Source organism: Bombina bombina, chromosome 3 (assembly GCF_027579735.1).
Source record: "Bombina bombina isolate aBomBom1 chromosome 3, aBomBom1.pri, whole genome shotgun sequence".
NCBI lineage: Eukaryota > Metazoa > Chordata > Amphibia > Anura > Bombinatoridae > Bombina > Bombina bombina.
In genome coordinates this window covers 645,581,297-645,602,412 of record NC_069501.1, presented here as the reverse complement: position 1 = coordinate 645,602,412, position 21,116 = coordinate 645,581,297, and the positions used below count along the sequence as shown (strand labels likewise).

The 21,116-nt window shown below is 39.8% G+C and overlaps 1 protein-coding gene across 3 annotated transcripts in view; it reads right to left on the bottom strand.

Moving 5' to 3' along the window:
- Positions 1 to 21,116, bottom strand: part of ULK2 (unc-51 like autophagy activating kinase 2) — a 439,206-nt gene that overhangs the window by 92,537 nt on the left and 325,553 nt on the right. For all 3 annotated transcript variants that reach the window (XM_053707357.1, XM_053707358.1, XM_053707359.1), the window contains exon 10: positions 11,885 to 11,967. In XM_053707357.1, the coding sequence (XP_053563332.1) occupies positions 11,885 to 11,967 (83 nt within the window). The remainder of the gene's footprint in view (positions 1 to 11,884; positions 11,968 to 21,116) is intronic.

The window sequence follows — 21,116 nt, the reverse complement described above, 5'->3', positions numbered from 1 at the left end:
CCCAGTGATGTCTGAAATAATTTCTTTCAATTCTGGCCCAAAAAGGGTCTTACCTTTGAAAGGGATATTAAGTAATTTTGTCCTTGGAAGATACATCCGCCGACCAAGACTTTAGTCAGAGCGCTCCGCGCGCCACAATTGCAAACCCTGAATTTTTCGCCGCTAATCTTGCTAACTGCAAAGCGGCATCTAAAATAAAGGAATTAGCTAACTTAAGTGCGTGAATTCTGTCCATAACTTCCTCATACGGAGTTTCCCTACTGAGAGATTTTTCTAGTTCTTCGAACCAGAACCACGCTGCTGTAGTGACAGGAATAATACACAAAATAGGTTGAAGGAGGTAACCTTGCTGAACAAAAATCTTTTTAAGCAAACCCTCCAATTTTTTATCCATAGGATATTTGAAAGCACAATTGTCCTCAATAGGAATGGTCGTGCGTTTGGCTAGTGTAGAAACCGCCCCCCCCTCGACCTTAGGGACTGTTTGCCATAAGTCCTTTCTGGGGTCGACCATAGGGAATAATTTCTTAAATATAGGAGGAGGGACAAAAGGTATGCCTGGCTTCTCCCACTCCTTATTCACTATGTCCGCCACCCGCTTGGGTATTGGAAAAGCGTCAGGGTGCACCGGGACCTCTAGGAACTTGTCCATCTTGCACAATTTTTCTGGGATGACCAGAGTGTCACAATCATCCAAAGTAGATAGCACCTCTTTAAGCAATGCGCGGAGATGCTCTAATTTAAATTTAAATGTCACAACATCAGGTTCTGCCTGCTGAGAAATTCTTCCTGTATCAGAAATTTCCCCATCTGACAAAACCTCCCTCACATTGCCACCATCAGATTGGTGTGAGGGTATGACAGAAAAATTATCCTGCTCTACAGTGTTTAAAACAGAGCAATCGCGCTTTCTCTGAAATGCTGGCATTTTGGATAAAATATTTGCTATGGAGTTATCCATTACTGCCGTCAATTGTTGCATAGTAACAAGCATTGGCGCGCTAGAAGTACTAGGGGTCTCCTGCGTGGGCAAAACTGGTGTAGACACAGAAGGAGATGATGTAGAACTATGTCTACTTCCTTCATCTGAGGAATCATCTTGGGCAACTTTATTATCTGTGACAGTACTGTCCTTACTTTGTTTGGACGCTATGGCACAATTATCACACATATTAGAAGGGGGAATCACATTGGCCTCCATACATACAGAACATGATCTATCTGAAGGCACAGACATGTTAAACAGGCTTAAACTGGTTAATGAAGCACAAAAAACGTTTTAAAACTAAACCGTTACTGTCTCTTTAAATGTTAAACAGTGCACACTTTATTACTGAATATGTGAAAAACTATGAAGGAATTATCCAATCTTTACCAAATTTTCACCACAGTGTCTTAAAGCATTTAAAGCATTGCACCCCAAATTTCAGGCTGTTAACCCTTAAAAAGTGGAAACCGGATCCGTTTACAACTTTAACCCCCTTACAGTCCCAGTCCCAGCCTTTGCTGCGACTTCACCAATCCCAAGGGGGTATACGATACCAAATGAAGCCTTCTAGGAACCTTTTCAGTGAATTCCAGACCCACACACATGCAGCTGCATGTACTGCTCTCAAAAGTAACTGCGCAGTAATGGCGCGAAAATGAGGCTCTGCCTACTACAGAGAAAGGCCCTTCCTGACTGGGAAGGTGTCTAAAGAAGTGCCTGGCGTAAAAAAACGTTCCCCAAAGTTATAAAAGTGTGAAATTCAACTTCAAACTGTATATAATACCTAAATAAAGCAATCGATTTAGCCCATAAAAGTGTCTACCAGTTTATAGCCCATAATAAGCCCTTTATTCTGTTTTGAGACTAAGAAAATGGCTTACCCGGTCCCCATGAGGGGAAAAATGACAGCCTTCCAGCATTACACAGTCTTGTTAGAAAAATGGCTAGTCATACCTTAAGCAGAAAAGTCTGCAAACTGTTTCCCCCCAACTGAAGTTCTCTCAGCTCAACAGTCCTGTGTGGGAACAGCAATCGATTTTAGTTACTGCTGCTAAAATCATCCTCCTCTTATAAACAGAACTCTTCATCTCTTTCTGTTTCAGAGTAAATAGTACATACCAGCACTATTTTAAAATAACAAACTCTTGATAGAAGAATAAAAAACTACAACTAAACACCACATACTCTTCACCATCTCCGTGGAGATGCTACTTGTTCAGAGCGGCAAAGAGAATGACTGGAGGGGCGGAGCCTGGGAGGGACTATATGGACAGCTTTTGCTGTGCTCTTTGCCATTTCCTGTTGGGGAAGAGAATATTCCCACAAGTTATGGATGACGCCGTGGACCGGACACACCAATGTTGGAGAAACGTTAACAGCACTCCCAGTTCAGAAAACGTTTGCCCACAAACATTCAAAAACTCAGTGTCAACCATTTTTTAATTAGCCCCTTAAGCAAGCTTAGTAATGCCCTTCTATAGCTCACACTGAAGTTTCCTGTACTCCTCAGCCTCTGTGGGAACTGCACTGGATCTTAGTGACAAATGCTAAGGTCATCATCCTCCAGACAGAAGTCTTCATCCATCTGCTGCCTGAGAGTAAATAGTACACTGTACACACCGGTACCATTTAAAACAAAAAACTCTTGCTTGAAGAAATTAAAAACTAATATTTATCACCTCTTTCACTTTACTCTTCCTAGTACTTAGAGTAGGCAAAGAGAATGACTGGGTGGTAGAGCTAAGGGAGGAGCTATATAGACAGCTCTGCTGTGGTGCTCTTTGCCACTTCCTGTTAGCAGGAGGATAATATCCCACAAGTAAAGGATGAATCCATGGACTCGTCGTACCTTATATAAGAAATACATGTATATATTATTCTCAAGCTGATATTTACTCTAAATACATCATTATATTAGTGATTTATATAATGTTTAATGTCCCTTTAAATAGCTGCAAGACCACGCTATAGCCCGATGCCTCCAGGAATAAGGCATGTTGTAATAGTATTTCTCACCACTTTTGGTGAGACCAGAGCTATTACTGGGCCAAAAACACCTTAAGGACAGGTAACGTACAGGATATGTCTAATAAAATGGGTTCTCCCATTCTGACTTTTTGCCACCAGATTTTTTTCTGTAAAGTTTGTTGTACTTAGTCTCAGTGCACTGGCTGACATCATGGGATTACACTTTGATTTGAAGCATGGGGCTCCTTTGTTGTTTATAGGAAGAAGCAGAGGGTCAGATTTCATGGAATTATAAATGGATAAAATGGAAAATATCCCCAGCTGTACTAGCAACTGTTCACCGAGCCAGAATAGAGGTCATGGAATTCAATTATTTCTTATAGCCAACAAGGAAAAAAGGCTTCAGTTAATGATGTTGCTACGTTAGTAATTAGCCCTTTTTTCAATGACTAATTCTTATTATAGCATTCTTAATTTTATTTTGAGAATTACATGTGCTAATGTACTTATACAGTCAGGAGCCAGACCCTGGTGCTTTTTACAGACTGAGGATGAGATTGTTTGTCTACTAGCACCACAGATAAGACAACCTGCCCTTGTTTCTGAGAGCAGAATATGGATAAATATTAAATATATTTTTCCTACACATTTTTTTCATTAAGAAAATCTGTACCATTATTGGTAATGATCTGTTTTGGGATAAATCTCACTCTTGCATGTGTAGAGGGTCATTACGCTCATTGTTTATCTCCACCACACTCCTGGTTATGTCCCAGATTCATCAACCAGGGAGATTGACAGCCCTTGCTTGCGCACATTTGCCTCTAGTTATCAACGTGTCTACTTACCTGCCATCGCCAACCCCAATACGCCCTCCTAAGCTTGCCTACTATCGCCGCCACGGACCTGAAAAACCTCGTCAAAGTTATCAATAAAGCTGTCAAAAAGCCGCGCACCAAGTACGAGGCAATGAGCAGCGGACTGTGATAGTTATCACTCACCCGATCTCGCTGCTCTTCGGCTTTTTTACAGCTTTATTGACAAGCTGTCACTAAGCACCCACACTAACTATACTGTTCTACCCCCTATACCGTCGCCCCGGAGCCCCCCGCAACTAAATAAAGTTATTAACGCCTAAACCGCCGCTCCTAGACCCCGCCGCAACTCTTATAAATGTATTAACCCCTAAACCGCCGCTCCCGGAGCCCACCGCCACTCTAATAAACTGATTAACCCCTAAACTGCCGCTCCCGGACCCAGCCGCCACCTACATAATACCTAGTAACCCCTATCCTGCCCCCCCATACCGCCGCCACCTATAATAAATTTATTAACCCCTATCCTGCTGATCCCGTACCCCGCCGCAACTAAATAAATTGTTTAACCCCTAAACCGCGCCTCCCGGACCCCGCCGCCACCTATATTAAACGTATTAACCCCTAATCTGCCCCCCTACATCGTCGCCACCTTTAATAAATTTATTAACCCCTATCCTGCCCCCCCTACACCGCTGCAACTATAATTAAATTATTAACCCCTAAACCTAAGTCTAACCCTAACCCTAACACCCCCCTAACTTAAATATTAATTAAATACATCTTAATATTATAACTCTTATTAACTAAATTAATCCTATTTAAAAATAAATACTTACCTTTAAAATAAACCCTAATATAGCTACAATATAAATAATAATTATATTGTAGCTATTTTAGGATTTATTTTTATTTTACAGGCAAATATCAATTTATTTTAACTAGGTACAATAGCTATTAAATAGTTATTAACTATTTAATAGCTACCTAGTTAAAATAAAGACAAATTTACCTGTAAAATAAAAACTAACCTAAGTTACAATTACACCTATCACTACACTATCATTAAATAAATTATTCCTATTTAAAACTAAATACCTGTAAAATAAACCCTAAGATAGCTACAATGTAATTAATAATTACATTGTAGCTATTTTAGGATTTATATTTATTTTACAGGTAACTTTGTATTTCTTTTAGCTAGTTAGAATAGTTATTAAATAGTTATTAACTATTTAATAACTACCTAGCTAAAAGAAATACAAAATTACCTGTAAAATAAATCCTAACCTAAGTTACAATTAAACCTAACACTTCACTATCATTAAATTAATTAAATAAATTACCTACAAATAACTACAATTAAATAAACTAACTAAAGTACAAAAAATAAAAAAAAATAAGTTACAAAAAATAAAAAAAATAAGTTTCAAACATTTAAAAAATATTACAACAATTTTAAGCTACTTACACCTAATCTAAGCCCCTAATAAAATAACAAAGCCCCCCAAAATAAAAAAATGCCCTACCCTATTCTACATTAAATAGTTAACAGCTCTATTACCTTACCAGCCCTTAAAAGGGCCTTTTGCGGGGCATGCCCCAAAGAATTCAGCTCTTTTGCCTGTAAAAAAAAAAATACACCCCCCCAACATTAAAACCCACCACCCACATACCCCTAATCTAACCCAAACCCCCTTAAATAAACCTAACAACTCCCCTGAAGATAATCCTACCTTTAGCCGTCTTCAGCCAGCCGACCACCGATGGAACAGAAGAGGAGATCCGCAGCAGCTGAAGTCTTCATCCAAGGGGCGCTGAAGAAGTCTACCATCCGATTGAAGTCATCATCCAGGCGGCGTCTTCAATCTTCATCCATCCGGAGCGGAGCCATCTTCAGACGAGCCGACGTGGAGCCATCTTCTTCCACCGACGACTGAACGACGAATGACGGTTCCTTTAAGTGACGTCATCCAAGATGGCGTCCCTCGAATTCCGATTGGCTGATAGGATTTTATCAGCCAATCGGAATTAAGGTAGGAAAAATCTGATTGGCTGATCGGAATTCGAGGGATGCCATCTTGGATGACGTCACTTAAAGGAACCGTAATTCGTCGTTCAGTCGTCGGTGGAAGAAGATGGCTCCGCGTCGGCACGTCTGAAGATGGCTCCGCTCCGCTCCGGATGGATGAAGATTGAAGACGCCGCCTGGATGATGACTTCAATCGGATGGAAGACTTCTTCAGCGTCCCTTGGATGAAGACTTCGGCCGCTGCGGATCTCCTCTTCTGTTCCATCGGTGGTCGGCTGGCTGAAGACGGCTAAAGGTAGGATGATCTTCAGGGGGTAGTGTTAGGTTTATTTAAGGGGGGTTTGGGTTAGATTAGGGGTATGTGGGTGGTGGGTTTTAATGTTGGGGGGGTTGTATTTTTTTTTTACAGGCAAAAGAGCTGAATTCTTTGGGGCATGCCCCGCAAAAGGCCCTTTTAAGGGCTGGTAAGGTAATAGAGCTGTTAACTTTTTAATGTAGAATAGGGTAGGGCATTTTTTTATTTTGGGGGGCTTAGATTAGGTGTAAGTAGCTTAAAATTGTTGTAAAATTTTTGAAATGTTTGTAACTTATTTTTTTTATTTTTTGTAACTTAGTTTTTTTAATTTTTTGTACTTTAGTTAGTTTATTTAATTGTAGTTATTTGTAGGTAATTTATTTAATTAATTTAATGATAGTGTAGTGTTAGGTTTAATTGTAACTTAGGTTAGGATTTATTTTACAGGTAATTTTGTATTTCTTTTAGATAGGTAGTTATTAAATAGTTAATAACTATTTAATAACTATTCTAACTAGCTAAAATAAATACAGTTACCTGTAAAATAAATATAAATCCTAAAATAGCTACAATGTAATTATTAAATACATTGTAGCTATCTTAGGATTTATTTTACAGGTAAGTATTTAGTTTTAAATAGGAATAATTAATTTAATGATAGTGTAGTGTTAGGTGTAATTGTAACTTAGGTTAGTTTTTATTTTACAGGTAAATTTGTCTTTATTTTAACTAGGTAGCTATTAAATAGTTAATAACTATTTAATAGCTATTGTACCTAGTTAAAATAAATTGATATTTGCCTGTAAAATAAAAATAAATCCTAAAATAGCTACAATATAATTATTATTTATATTGTAGCTATATTAGGGTTTATTTTAAAGGTAAGTATTTATTTTTAAATAGGATTAATTTAGTTAATAAGAGTTATAATATTTAGATGTATTTAATTAATATTTAAGTTAGGGGGGTGTTAGGGTTAGACTTAGGTTTAGGGGTTAATAATTTTATTATAGTTGCGGCGGTGTAGGGGGGGCAGGATAGGGGTTAATAAATTTATTATAGTTGCGGCGGTGTAGGGGGGGCAGGATAGGGGTTAATAAATTTATTATAGGTGGCGACGGTGAAGGGGGGCAGATTAGGGGTTAATACGTTTAATATAGGTAGCAGCGGGGTCCGGGAGCGGCGGTTTAGGGGGTTAATCAGTTTATTAAAGTGGCGGTGGGCTCCGGGAGCGGCGGTTTAGGGGTTAATACATTTATTATAGTTGCGGCGGGGTCTAGGAGCGGCGGTTTAGGGGTTAATCAGTTTATTAGAGTGGCTGTGGGGTCCGGGAGCGGCGGTTTAGGGGGTAATACATTTATTTAGTTGCGGCGGTGTAGGGGGGACAGATTAGGGGTGTTTAGACTAGGGGTACATGTTAGGGTGTTAGGTGCAGACGTTTCCCATAGGAATCAATGGGATATCTGGCAGCAGCAAACATGAACTTTCGCTATGGTCAGACTCCCATTGATTCCTATGTGATCCGCCGCCTCCAGGACCGCGGATTGAAAACCAGGTACGCTGGGCCAGAAAAGTGCAGAGCGTACCTGCTAGTTTTTTGATAAATAGCAAAAGTAGTCAGATTGTGCCGAATTTGTGTGCAGAACATCTGGAGTGACGTAAGAATCAATCTGTGTCGGACTGAGCCAGGCGGATCAAAGCTTATGTCACTAAATTCTACTTTTGCCGGTGTGTAGGGCTTGATAACTAAGGCGAATCAGCCTCGCCACAAATACGCTGCGGAATTCCAGCGTATTTGAGGTGGACGGTTTGATAACTAGGGGCCATTGGCTGCACACGAACAAGGGGCAGCAGCCGTAGTGTGCAATGATAAATGCAAGAAGTGTATTGCTGCTAGCCGGGCGGACAGGGGCAAAGATGTATGCCCTGTCTGCCATACTTTATTATATCTGTCCCTATGTGTGAATTTAATATAAGCCCATCACTGGCTACCTACCAGCAGTGGGGATGAGTCAGCCAACTTTGCTTTTGTCCTTCAAAGCACATATTAGGAATGATAACTTGTTTGCAGATTATTAAACACACCCCATGTAATAGTATTCTATAACAGTATTTTATTTTTATCATAAAGGGACATTTTTACTTTAATAATTATTTCATTATTCAGATAGACCAGACATTTGTAAACAACTTTCCAATTTACTTCTATTATCAAATTTGCTTCATTCTCTTCACATCCTTTATTAAAGTGACTGTCTAGACCCAATACATAATTTTGATTACTTATTGTTACATACCAGAGAAGCATCCTGCAACTGGTCCCACATCTATAAGCTTGTAAGAAGTACAGGAGACATTATATTCATCATTTGTTAGGAGCCGAAAATGGTCACCAAGTCCCGCCCACCTACTGCGTGTATATTTTGGTATCTTAAGTTTCTCCAATCACGATTGACTCAGGAATAAGCTTTCCTACTTGCACATGCTGATTTGGACATGTGTAATTTGAAATAGCTAACTGAAAAATATTAAACGTGCACTGTTACACGGTCATAGTAGAATACAGCTAACTGGACAAGTAGAAAGCTGTGGGTGGAGCTTGGTGGCTATTTTCGGCTGCTAACAGACGATCATTATTTAAAAGTTTCATGTACTTCTTACAAGCTTATAGATATGGAACCTGTTGCAAGATACTTGTTTGGTTTGTAACAATAAGTAAAAAATAAGTATTGGGTCTAGACTGTCCCTTTAAAGGAGCAACAATGCACTACTGGATGCATGTTGAACATATCGGTAAACCAATGAAAAGCGGCCCGTATCTGACCACTGGCCATTACTGCCCCTATGTGACCGCTGGCCATGACTGTCTGCATCTGACCACTGGCCATTACTGCCTCTATCTGACTGCTGGCCATGACTGTCTGCATCTGATCACTGTGCGCCTGTATCTGACCACTGACCCTGACTGCCTGTATCTGACCACTGGCCATGTGTGCCTGTATCTGACCACTGTCCATACCTATCTGTATCTGACCACTAGCCATTACTGCTTGTATCTGACCACTGACTGCCTGTATCTGACCACTGGCCATTACTGCCTGTATCTGACCACTGGCCATGCCAATCTGTATCTGACCACTGAGCATGACTGCCTGTATCTAACCACTGGCCATACCTATCTGTACCTGACCACTGGTCATAACTGCCCATAGCTTGCGTCTGACCAATGGCCATATATATCTGTATTTGACAGCTAGTCATACCCGACTGTATTTGACAACTGGATTAATCTTCCTGCAACTCCCTGTACTTGACTATTCGCCCATAAATATGTCTATATTTGATGCCTCACCCGTTAACCTGTCTGTCTAAGATTATTCTGGTCCAACAGCCTACCCATACCTGGCCATAACTCTGATTATAAAGACTTTTAGCCTTGACTTGTTTAATTTGCCTGTTGCTTTTCCCATTCTACCTGATCTATTACTCTACATCTGTCCTGACCCCATCATTTTAGGTAATAAAAAGTATTTAATATTCATTAAGGAATCTAAAAATTTAATGCCCTGCTTCCTAAAGTCAACTCACTGAGTATAAACATGATATATTCTACTTCAAATTAAAACACTATTCATACGCTTTAATGTGTCTCAATAAATCATGCCATCTGTAAAGATAGAACCAAAAACCCAAATATATAATTACATATCTCAATCCAGTCACAAAAGGGAAAATGTTGCAAATACATTTTTTCCAAGTGACTTTATTTCTCCAACAGCATTGCAATCTGCGCAAATGAGGGCTAATAAAATGGTACGTGGTCTAAAAATAAAACTTACCAGGAGAGGCTGAATTAACTAAATATGTATAGCTTAGAGGAGAGAAGGGAAATAGGTGATATGCTAGTAACTCAAGTATATTAAGGGGCTTAGTAAAGCTGAGGTTGGGAGTATTTTTCATAAAAAGAAAAATTCAAGAACAAGGGGTCATGATCTCAAGCTGAAGGGTAGTAGATTCAGGAGTAATTTGAGGAAGCACTTCATTACAGAGAGGGTGATTAATTCATGGAATAAACTTCCACAAGAGGCTGTAATGACAAACACTGTGGGGGACTTTAAGAATGCCTGGAATAAGCATAAGGCTGTCCTGCGAACTAGATTAGTTTATACTTTTAGTAAATATTGGGCAGACTTGCTGGGCCTATGGTTCTTATCTGCTGCCAAAATCTATGTTTCAATAAAGTTTTTAATATATAGTGACAGGTCACAAGTTTCTTATTATGGATGGTCTCTATAACCAGCTTAGTAAAGAACGTGGGGCCCCAATAATTAAACTTATATGCACTAGCCCTGCCTCACTAACATGCACTATACACCCAAGTGCTACCCCCTACACAATTCCCCTAACACATTACCATTGTTATATCTGAAGGCTACCATGTGGGTCCTTCCCACTGCAATAATCCCCATGCATGATTTCCCCATACATATCCACCAGCAAACCCTAAAGACACTTACTACATAACGCCCACATACATGATCTATTCAAACCCCCTAAAACAAAAAAGACATGTCTATACCTTAATTATCAATATTCTTGGTCAGTTTTCAGTCTCTTCCAACCACAGCAAGAGGACCCCATATTCATCTTCCTCACCATCAACTGAATATATTCCAGTATTCTCTCATATGTATTTGAATTTGTAATGCAATTGAGACTGATAAAGAGATTAACCATTCAAGACTGATGTGGAAAGAGTGCATCAAAATGTACCACTCTGATTGGTCAGTCAGTATTTGTTTCTTATTGTTATGGGGGTTGGGGTATAAAACATGCAGAGGAGGCCCTAGGATGTTAGAGGGTGAGGGGGGTTATTGCAGTTGAAAAGACTGCAAAGGAATAATATTGTGCTGGGGGACTAGGAGAGGGATCTTTAGGTGTTAGGGACACATGGATTGGACATAAAGTAAACTTCCAATAGAGTTAGTAAACACAGGGACTATAGAAGAATTTAACAATGCCTGGGACACACATATGGCTATCTTAAGAAATAAGTAAGTTTACACTGCACATGTAATATGGGAAGACTTGATGGTCCCTTAAGTTGTAATCTATCGTCAAATGCTATATTTCTAGGAAGGGGATTCATAGAACAAAGGGCCTTTAGTTGAAATAGGGTATTGCAAGGGGTAGGGCCATGTACAGTGGCTGCCTTTAGAGTTATTTTCAGCTGAGATCTTAAGTTTTGAATAAGATTGATATGGGTTTTCTGGTAGGGTTAGATATTGTGGGTTGCAATTAAGGTTAATACTATTAGAGGAGTCACACTCTGTGTAGATATCACTAAATAAAGGCCACTGGCATATGCAGGTCAGTCGCTCAAATACAAATTAACAGTGCCATTTAAATGCTTTTAAACACTGCACAAATACAGCATGTAATACACTATACCCTACCCCAAAAAATATGTAATTTACTTGGAGTGTGCATCTGTCAAAGAAAAAATGCAGGTTTGGGTGGTTTATAAATTAGATAAAGCAGAACCAAAATCTAAGATAACATTTTCAAGACCTGGAATTTACACCATTGTTTGTTTTTTTCCCCAATCACAGGCATGACAAATCATGTTAAGATTTTATCATATGATCACAGCAGAAATAATAAAATTGTGAAACTGAGTTTGGTCACCACAGTGCTGAGTGAGAAGAGATGTTTGTTTGTGTAGTGTTCTAATATTAAACACACAATGATCAAAACCATATAAATATCAAGTATCACATTCATACCAAAATCAAGTCTGTCCTTTTGGTTTCTCTGAAGCAATCCCAACAGCAGATCAGATAGGTAAGCAGATGTTTCTCTGGGAATGCTGTAAAAACAAAAACAGAAAGATTTATTTTTTAAATATATTTAGAATATAGGTGTGGCCTTGGAAACATAAAACTGAATGACTTTAATCTAGAGAAGGTCACGAGAAAAGAGTAATGGGTTTATAATAACATTTTTATTTATTTACTAGCATTAGTAAAATAATTATTAGGGTTTCTTCACATCCCTTAGAATAGCTGTGTGACATGCATAACAACATTCTGTGAGTTTTCAAATGTTATGCTATTCCAATCCATTAGAAAACACTTTTTTAAGTAATCTGTAGAAAACATAGAAGAACAGAAGTGACACATGGTCCAGTACTGTTTGAATTCGTGAAAGCTGGTAATAAAAATGTTTGCACTCACATTTAGTAGAGCACCCCTTTTGGTGCAGAAGGAACAGACTGGGATCAAACAGTCACCCAGCAGACTGGTCTCCGGTGTAGCTCGAACCCCAATAGGTCAGCAAATGATATCCCAAACAATGGTGCACCAAATAATTAGGTGTGAATCCAAAATAAAAGGTATAACGGCAAGTGGTAAGTGTATAACTTACTTTAATAAAAATAGTAAAAACAAGCAACGTGTTTCGCAGCCAATCAGTGGCTGTTTCATCAGACTTAATACAAAATATAAAAACACTTGCCATATATACCCTACAAATCCTTTCTAATGGGTAACACCTGAAAGGGGTGTTAACCAATTATGCAGATCATAGCAACCAACACAAACTTGCCATGTATATAGTTACAAGTGTAACACCAAGAATAACAGATATTAATACATAAATAGTGTCCTAACTGTTTAACACATTTGATACATTTAGAAACTTAATTTGATAACATTAAAAGTTGAGAATTCAACACAAGCAACAACATATAATATAATATATAGTATAACCTATTGAAAAACTTTTGCTGTTAGAAAACGTCACAGATGACTCAGTATTAGGGCTGCACGATTAATCGCATACGCGATTTAAAACCGCGAGAGTCGCAATTTTTTGCTAAAAAAAAATACTCAGAAGTGGCTGTAATGCATTGATTTGTTTGTGATTTCTTGCAAACCATCTCCATCTAGTGGTTGCTTTTAGCACACATTTGTAAAATGGCTGTTTTACTTTCACTTTCTGATTTCAGAGTAGCAGCCGGCCAGCCGATCAATCTAGAAGTCTAAAAGCAGAGCCGATGCAGGAATGAAGAGGAGGGAAATCACTTACTTATATTTCCCCCTAGGGACGTCTGCAGTCTGAAGCTTAGGGTATGTAAACATTATGGAACCTCCCACACAATCTCCTGCTCTCTGAGAAATGGCTCAAATACATAGCAGATGCAGTTAACCCCACAGCTGCCAAAAAGGCTAAAACTGCAGTCCCCTCTGCTGCTGGGTTAACTTAACTGCATATACAATGTATTTGATATCAGCAAGGCACAGCATTTCTGAAAGGAGCAGCCCCCCACCCCTACTGCTATATGCCTGTATTGGATTCCTGGACAGGAGCAGGGCTCATTTTCAGTCAAATTAAAATGTTTTAAAAAATAATAAATATATATATATATATATATATATATATATATATATACGTGTGTGTGTATAACTGTGTATGTGATTGTATATTATATATATTTGTATATATATATATATATATATATATATATATATATATATATATATATATATAATTGTGTGTGTATGAGGCTTACACTGCTTCATTTGTTAATCATACCACTGTCCACAGTTAGAATGACTGTCCTAAAAAACATGACAATGTTGTGTGTCATAAGACCTAATAACTGGCTAGTGGCTACTATTTAATCACATCACAGGCAGCAAATTTTATTTTAACTATTTTTTGTTTTGTATTTTTATGCTCCAAGAGTGTATTGGACATTGAGAAACATGTACATTAAGATTCTGTAGTGTTAAATAAACTTTAGTATGCAAAATGAAGGTGTTAGTCATTTATAAGAAAATCATTTATAAGATTAAATCGCAATCGCATTTTTTTTTCTTTCAAAAAATCACGATTTTTTTTGCCCATGTCGCCCAGCCCTAATCAGTATATATTCAAAAAATGTGGGCTCTCAATAATGTTTAAGATTCAGACACACTATCTGATAATTCAAAGCAACTAATGCTAAGCATTTGCCCCCTGCACTTAGCTGATCTACAGGAAAGGAGCCAAATAAACCATTACCCAAAAAAAACGCTGTCGATTTCTCACAACTCTAGTACGATTACAGAGCCAGAGTAATAATGGATTTAATCTATGTAAACCAAAGTGAAATAGATAGTTTAATAAAACGATTCGTAAATTCAATGCTTACTTGTGTATATGATCACAGATCACCGAGCGTGAATTTTTTTTTTGTATAACCAGGAAGTGCCGAGACTATGTATAATATCAAACATGGATAGACTGGGAGGCATCGTCACTGGAGGCGGTCCGCCCCAAAGTGACGATATATGCATAAGCATACTGGTGCTGTGAAAGGCCACATCAGCTAAAGTTAGCTGAGAAATCGTAGCTATTCAGAACCTCCCCTAAGTGACGCATCCTCCTAAGGCAGTATGTCACTGAATGGGAAAGCGTAGCGTTCAATACTAAGCGGAAGGAAAGGCTTGGGGAGGGGAGACCAATCTAAAACTTCTAATAATAATAATGTCATATTAAAGTCCCTAAGATATCTAAGACTAATTCGTGAAAATATATAAAAATTATATAAGAAAAATATATAGGAAGACGATAAATGCAGTGAAGGTGGATACCATATAAATAATAATAATAATGTTATGTATGTGCGATCATATACAGTGTAAATATATGTGGAGATATATGTGTAGATGAGTGCAATGATGTCAGTGATAACCTATTATAACAAATTAATTATTGATACCTACGTGCTAAATAATATCAATCAATTGTGCATAGTGTATCAATATTATTGATAAATAATATATAACTATGAATCTAATAGGGGAACTTTAGCTATAATATGTGAATGGATTTTAGATGGTGTACCCCTTAACTAAACAATGATTGTTGGTTAAATCATGTGAAATATCAGATAATAAAATAATAACGATTCATAAATTGAAGGCTGCTAGATCAACACATTTATTAAGGTCCTCTTGGGTCAAAGTGTGTAATTTGTGGATTTAGTAAGTCTCCCTACGCCTAAGTTGTAATAACGGGTTGTGAGTATTTCTGGCTCGTGCGCCCTACATATTGAGCCCCACAAACACACTGTATTAGCTATACAACAAAAGTCGATTCACATGTAAGGCGTTTTCCAACAGCAAAAGTTTCTCCTGTGATATTTGATTGAAAAGTCTTATTACCATTTTTCACACTCTTACACATACTACATCTAGATTTATGACATCTGAATACACCAGACCGGGGTACAAAGTTGCACAAAAACAAAATGTATGCTTACCTGATAAATGAGTCCACGGATCATCTCCAATAACTATTGGAGGCAAAGAGCACCACAGCAAAGCTTTAAACTCTTTGAGTGCTAATGACGGATCTGAGCCATCACAGAGTTTCCCACTCTGGTGCTAATGACGGCTCAGAGCTGTCACTATCACTCTCCCACATTGAGGGAGATTTGGGGGCTCCCACCCTCTCCTACCTGACGTAATGACATCACTGCGCAATGATGTGATGACGTTGCCGCGCAACTTTATTAAAAATCTGTCAATACAAAGTATAGGGAAAGGGGGCATGCTACTTAGAAGCCTGTATCTCAGGTATCTAAGCAGCTACAGCCCCCCAAAACCCACCATTGGAAAGGTAATCACCTAACTTTTACAATGGTGTAAGTCCTGGGGATCTGGAAAAAAATAAAAAAATAAATGAAATCAGCTTAGCACCCAGGTGGGACAGTGCTTAGCACTCAAAGGGTTAAGTATCACCTCCCTTCCCTCCAACCCCAGTCATTCGACCGAAGGAAAAAGAGAGAAAGGAAATAACACAAGGTGCAGAGGTGCTTGAGGTTCATAACACAAAAACTGTCAAATAAAAACAGGGCGGGACGTGGACTCACCATGTCAAGAAAGAAATACATTTATCAGGTAAGCATAAATTTTGTTTTCTTTCTAATGACACGGTGAGTCCACGGATCATCTCTAATTACTATTGGGAATCAATACCCAAGCTAGAGGACACAGTTGATAAGGGAGGGACAAGACAGGGAACCTAAACGGAAGGCACCACTGCTCGAAGAACCTTTCTCCCAAAAGAAGCCTCAGCCGAGGCAAAAGTATCAAATGTATAGAATTTTGAAATAGTGTGTAGAGAGGACCAAGTTGCAGCCTTGCAAATCTGTTCCACAGAAGCTTCATTTTTAAATGCCCAGGAAGAGGAAACAGCCCTCTTGGAATGAGTCGTGCTGTCCAGCAGTTTCATATGCCAAACGAATTATACTCTTCAGCCACAAAGAAATAGAAGTAGCCGTAGCTTTCTGACCCTTGCATTTTCCAGTAAAAACAACAAACAAAGCAGAAGACTGGCAAAAATCTTTAGTCGCCTGTAAATATTATTTCAACGCACGCACCACATCTAGGTTGTGCAACAGACGCTCCTTAGGAGAAGAAGGGTTAGGACACAAAGAAGCAACAACGATTTCTTGATTAATCTTCCTATCCGAAACCACTTTAGGGAGGAAACCTAACGTAGTACTCAGAAATACCTTATCCGAATGAAAAATAAGGTAAGGGGATTCACACTGCAATGCCGAGAGTTCTGAGACTCTACGAGCAGAAGAAATTGCAACAAGAAACAAAACTTTCCAAGATAACATCTTAATATCTAAAGAATGCATAGGCTCAAACGGAGCCTTCTGAAGAACCTTAAGAACCAGGTTAAGAGTCCAGGCATGAGTAACAGATTTGAACACAGACCTGATTCTGACCAAGGCCTGACAGAAGGATTGTACATCTGGCACGTCTGCCAGATGTTTATGCAACAATATAGAAAAGGCAGAAATCTGACCCTTCAAGGTACTTGCAGATAATCCCTTCTCCAGATCCTCCTGGAGAAATTACAAAATTCTAGGAATCCAAACTCTACTCCAAGAGTAGCCTCTGGATTCACACCAATACAGATATTTACGCCATATCTTATAGTAAATCTTTATGGTAACAGGCTTGCCAGCCTGAATCATGGTCTCAATTACCAACTCAGAAAAATCACACTTAGATAAAATTAAGCATTCAATCTCCAAGCAGTCAATTTCAGAGAAACAAGATTTGGGTGAAGGAAGGGTCCTTGAAGAAGAAGGTTCTTCCTCAGAGGAAGTCTCCAAGGTGGGAGGGATGACATCTCCACCAGGTCTGCATACCAGATCCTGCGAGGCCACACCGGTGCAATAAGAATCACCAACGCCCTCTCCTGTTTCATTCGAGCAATGACCCGAGGAAGGAGAACGGAGGAAACAGGTATGCTAGACTGAAATTCCAAGGAGCCACCAGAGCATCTATCAGTACAGCCTGAGGATCCCTTGACCTCGACCCGTACCTCGGGATCTTGGCATTCTGTCGAGATGCCATGAGATCCAGCTCCGGCTGTCCCCATTTGAGAATCAAGCTGGAAAACACCTACGAATGGAGTTCCCACTCCCTCGGGTGAAAAGTCTGTCTGCTCAGAAAATCCGCTTCCTAATTGTCCACTGCTGGAATGTGGATCGCAGACAGACAGCAGTTGTGGGTCTGCGCCCACTGGATAATCCTGGATACCTCTGTCATAACCAAGGAACTCCGAGTTCCCCCCTGATGGTTGATGTAAGCCACCAAAGTTATGTTGTCCGACTGGAACCTGATAAACCGGGCTGAAGCTAACTGATGCCAGGCCAGAAGAGCATTGAAGATTGCCCACAGCTCTAAGATGTTTATGGGAAGAACTGACTCCACCCGAGTCCATATCCCCTGAGCCTTTAGTGAGCCCCAAAATGCTCCCCATCCCAACAGGCTGGCATCCGTGGTCACAATCACCCAGAAAAGTCTAGGGAAGCAAGTTCCCTGGGAGAGATGTTCCTGAGATAACCACCAAGGAAAAGAATTTCTTGTTGCCTGATCCAGATGTAAACATGGAGACAGATCCGCATAATGCCCGTTCCATTGTTTGGGCATGCATAACTGCAGAGGTCTGAGATGGAATCAGGCAAACGGAATGATGTCCATGGCAGCTACCATCAGACCAACTACCTCCATACATTGGGCCACTTACGGCCGAGGAGAGGACTGAAGGGCAAGACAAGAGTCGAAAATCATTGTCTTTCTGATCTCTGTCAGAAATATTTTCATTTAAAAATGAATCTATTATGGTTTCCAAGAACACTACCCTTGTAACTAGTATCAAGGAACTCTTTCCCAAATTCACCTTCCATCCGTGGGAACGCAGAAAAGATAACATCTCCATGTGGGAGCTTGCTTGATAAAAGAATGGCGCCTGGACCAGAATGTCGTCAAAATAAGGCGCCAGTGCAATGCCCCGCAACCGGAGCACCGCCAACAGGGCTCCCAGGACCTTTGAGAAAATCCGAATGGAAGAGCCACAACCTGGAAGTGTTTATCTAGAAAGGCGAACCTCAGAAACGTGTGATGATCCCTGTGGATGGGAACATGTAGGTACGCATCCTTTAAATCTACCGTTGTCATGAATTGACCCTCTTGAACCAAGGGAAGAATGGAAAGAATAGTTTCTATCTTGAAGGACGGTACTGTGAGGAACTTGTTTAGACTTTTGAGATCTAAAATTGGTCTGAAAGTTCCCTCTTTTTTGGGAACCACAAACAGATTGGAATAGAATCCCAGACCCTGTTCCTGCATTGGGACAGGAACTATCCCTCCTAGGTTGGAAAGGTCCCAGACACAGTGTAAGAACACCTCTGTTTTTATCTGGTCTACAGATAATCTGGAGAGCAGAAACTTGCCCCTGGGAGGAAAGGTTTTGAACTCTAGCTTGTATCCCCGGGACACGATGTCCACCGCCCAGGGATCGGGCTGACTTTGAGTAACTAACAGGCTTCTTAGATTGCTTCCCTTTGCTCCAAGACTGGTTGGAACTCCAGGAAGGCTTGGACTTTTCTTGCTTGGCAGAGGGAAAGGAAGTTTTACCCTTGAAGTTTCTAAAGGAACATCGCTTCTGCTTATTCCTCTTATCTTGAGGGAGGAAATGAACCTTACCTCCCGTAATGTCTGAAATAATTTCAGCCAAGCCTGGCCCAAACAAGGTCTTACCCTTGTAGGGAATCGCCAAAAGCTTAGACTTAGATGACACATCCGCAGACCATGATTTGAACCATAAAGCTCTGCGGGCCAGTACTGCAAAACCAGAAATCTTTGCTCCCAACTTAATAACTTGTAGGGAAGTATCCATAATAAATGAATTGGCCAACGTAAGAGCCTTGATCCTATCCTGGATCTCCTCAAGGGGAGTATCTGTCTGAATAGATTCAGACAACACATCAAACCAGTATGCTGCCGCACTGGTGAAGGTAGCAATACACACCGCAGATTGCCATTGTAAACCCTGGTGTACATACATCTTTTTAAGTAACCCTTCCAACTTCTTATCCATAGGATCCTTAAAGGAACAGCTACCCTCTATGGGAATAGTGGTTCTCTTAGCAAAAGTGGAAATTGCCCCTTCCACCTTGGGGACTGTCTGCCAAGACTCCTTGATAGAGTCAGCTATTGGAAACATCTTCTTAAAAATTGGGGATGGAGAAAAAAGGGATACCCGGTCTCTCCCATTCCCAGGCAATTATATATAGAAAGCTGCGGCATATCTTGAACAGGGGACCCTGAACAGCATCCGCCTTAGCTAATGACGGCTCAGATTCAAAAAGTCTATCCCTGTAATGTAATGTTCTTTCAATACATGAGGGACAAAAGGGGATTGGGAGTTCCCCATTAGAGTCAAAACACAAGCCACATGTAACGTTTTGCAGGGTCTCTTGAGCCATCTTTACTCAATGTGTAAACAAAAGAAACTCAACAGCTTTATTTAGGTTTGAAAAATAATTACACCAAAAAATGGTACTGTCACTTTAAATGTTAAAAGTAAAAATAATTTTCATTTATTCTTTAACTATTGCAAAAAAACAGCAGTTTACTATAAACCTCAGACAGCCTCCTCACCCCATCACTCCTTGCTGAGGTGCCTACCTGTCCTTCTGTGAACCAAAATAACTAACTACGATCCGGACTCAAGAGCTAGCTGTTCAAAAACGGCTATGATATAACACCTTCTTTAAGCAAAGACGCAGTAACAATCTCCGGACCGGAACTAACCGGAAGTGCTCCGGAAAGGTGCGCAATACTAAATTGCAGTCTCAGAAACTCGCCCTTCCTATTCGTGGGCGTTCCTAACTAGCAAAGAAGCTGGCCACCATTGATATCAAAGCCAGAGCCGCTGCACACAATGAAAAAAACATACTGTCTCTGTCCCACAAAGTCTGTAATGAAACCTGAACATTCACCAAATCTGAGTCTCCAGAGCCGTTGCACACAGTAAACTTACTCACTGAATTCACTGACTATGCCCCACAAAGTCTGGAATTAAACCGGAACAATAAGCTAAATCTGAGCCTCTCTCCAAAAGATTATCCGTCCCCAGTGCTTGCACATACTGCCTACTAAAATCCTATTAACCCCAAATAGGATTATTAGTGTACCAAAAACAGGCTTAACTGAAAAAGTGCCATATTCTTCAAAAGAAAATAAAACTAGGCACTTATCTGAATATCAATCTGCCCGTCAGCAGGGCAGCTCACATGGTATGAGAAGTCATCTCCCTCACATGGACCCATGGGAAAATTAGGAAAGACTGAATAATCCTAATCAGGCTTTCAGAATAGGCCAGCAACAACTATTTGGGAGGCGCAGTGAGGATTATACCCTACAAGTTCCCAACTGCTTAAAAGCCACCATTGCTCTACTGAAGAGACTGACATGGGCTATGGCTAAACCCCAGGAGGAAGCAGGACAATCTTGCTCTGCTTAAAAATAATAAAATCTTGATTGAAGAATCTTCTTTCAGACAACTAAACTTTACCACCTAATCAGGCTTTCAGAATAGGCCAGCAACAACTATTTGAGAGGCGCAGTGAGGATTATACCCTACAAGTTCCCAACTGCT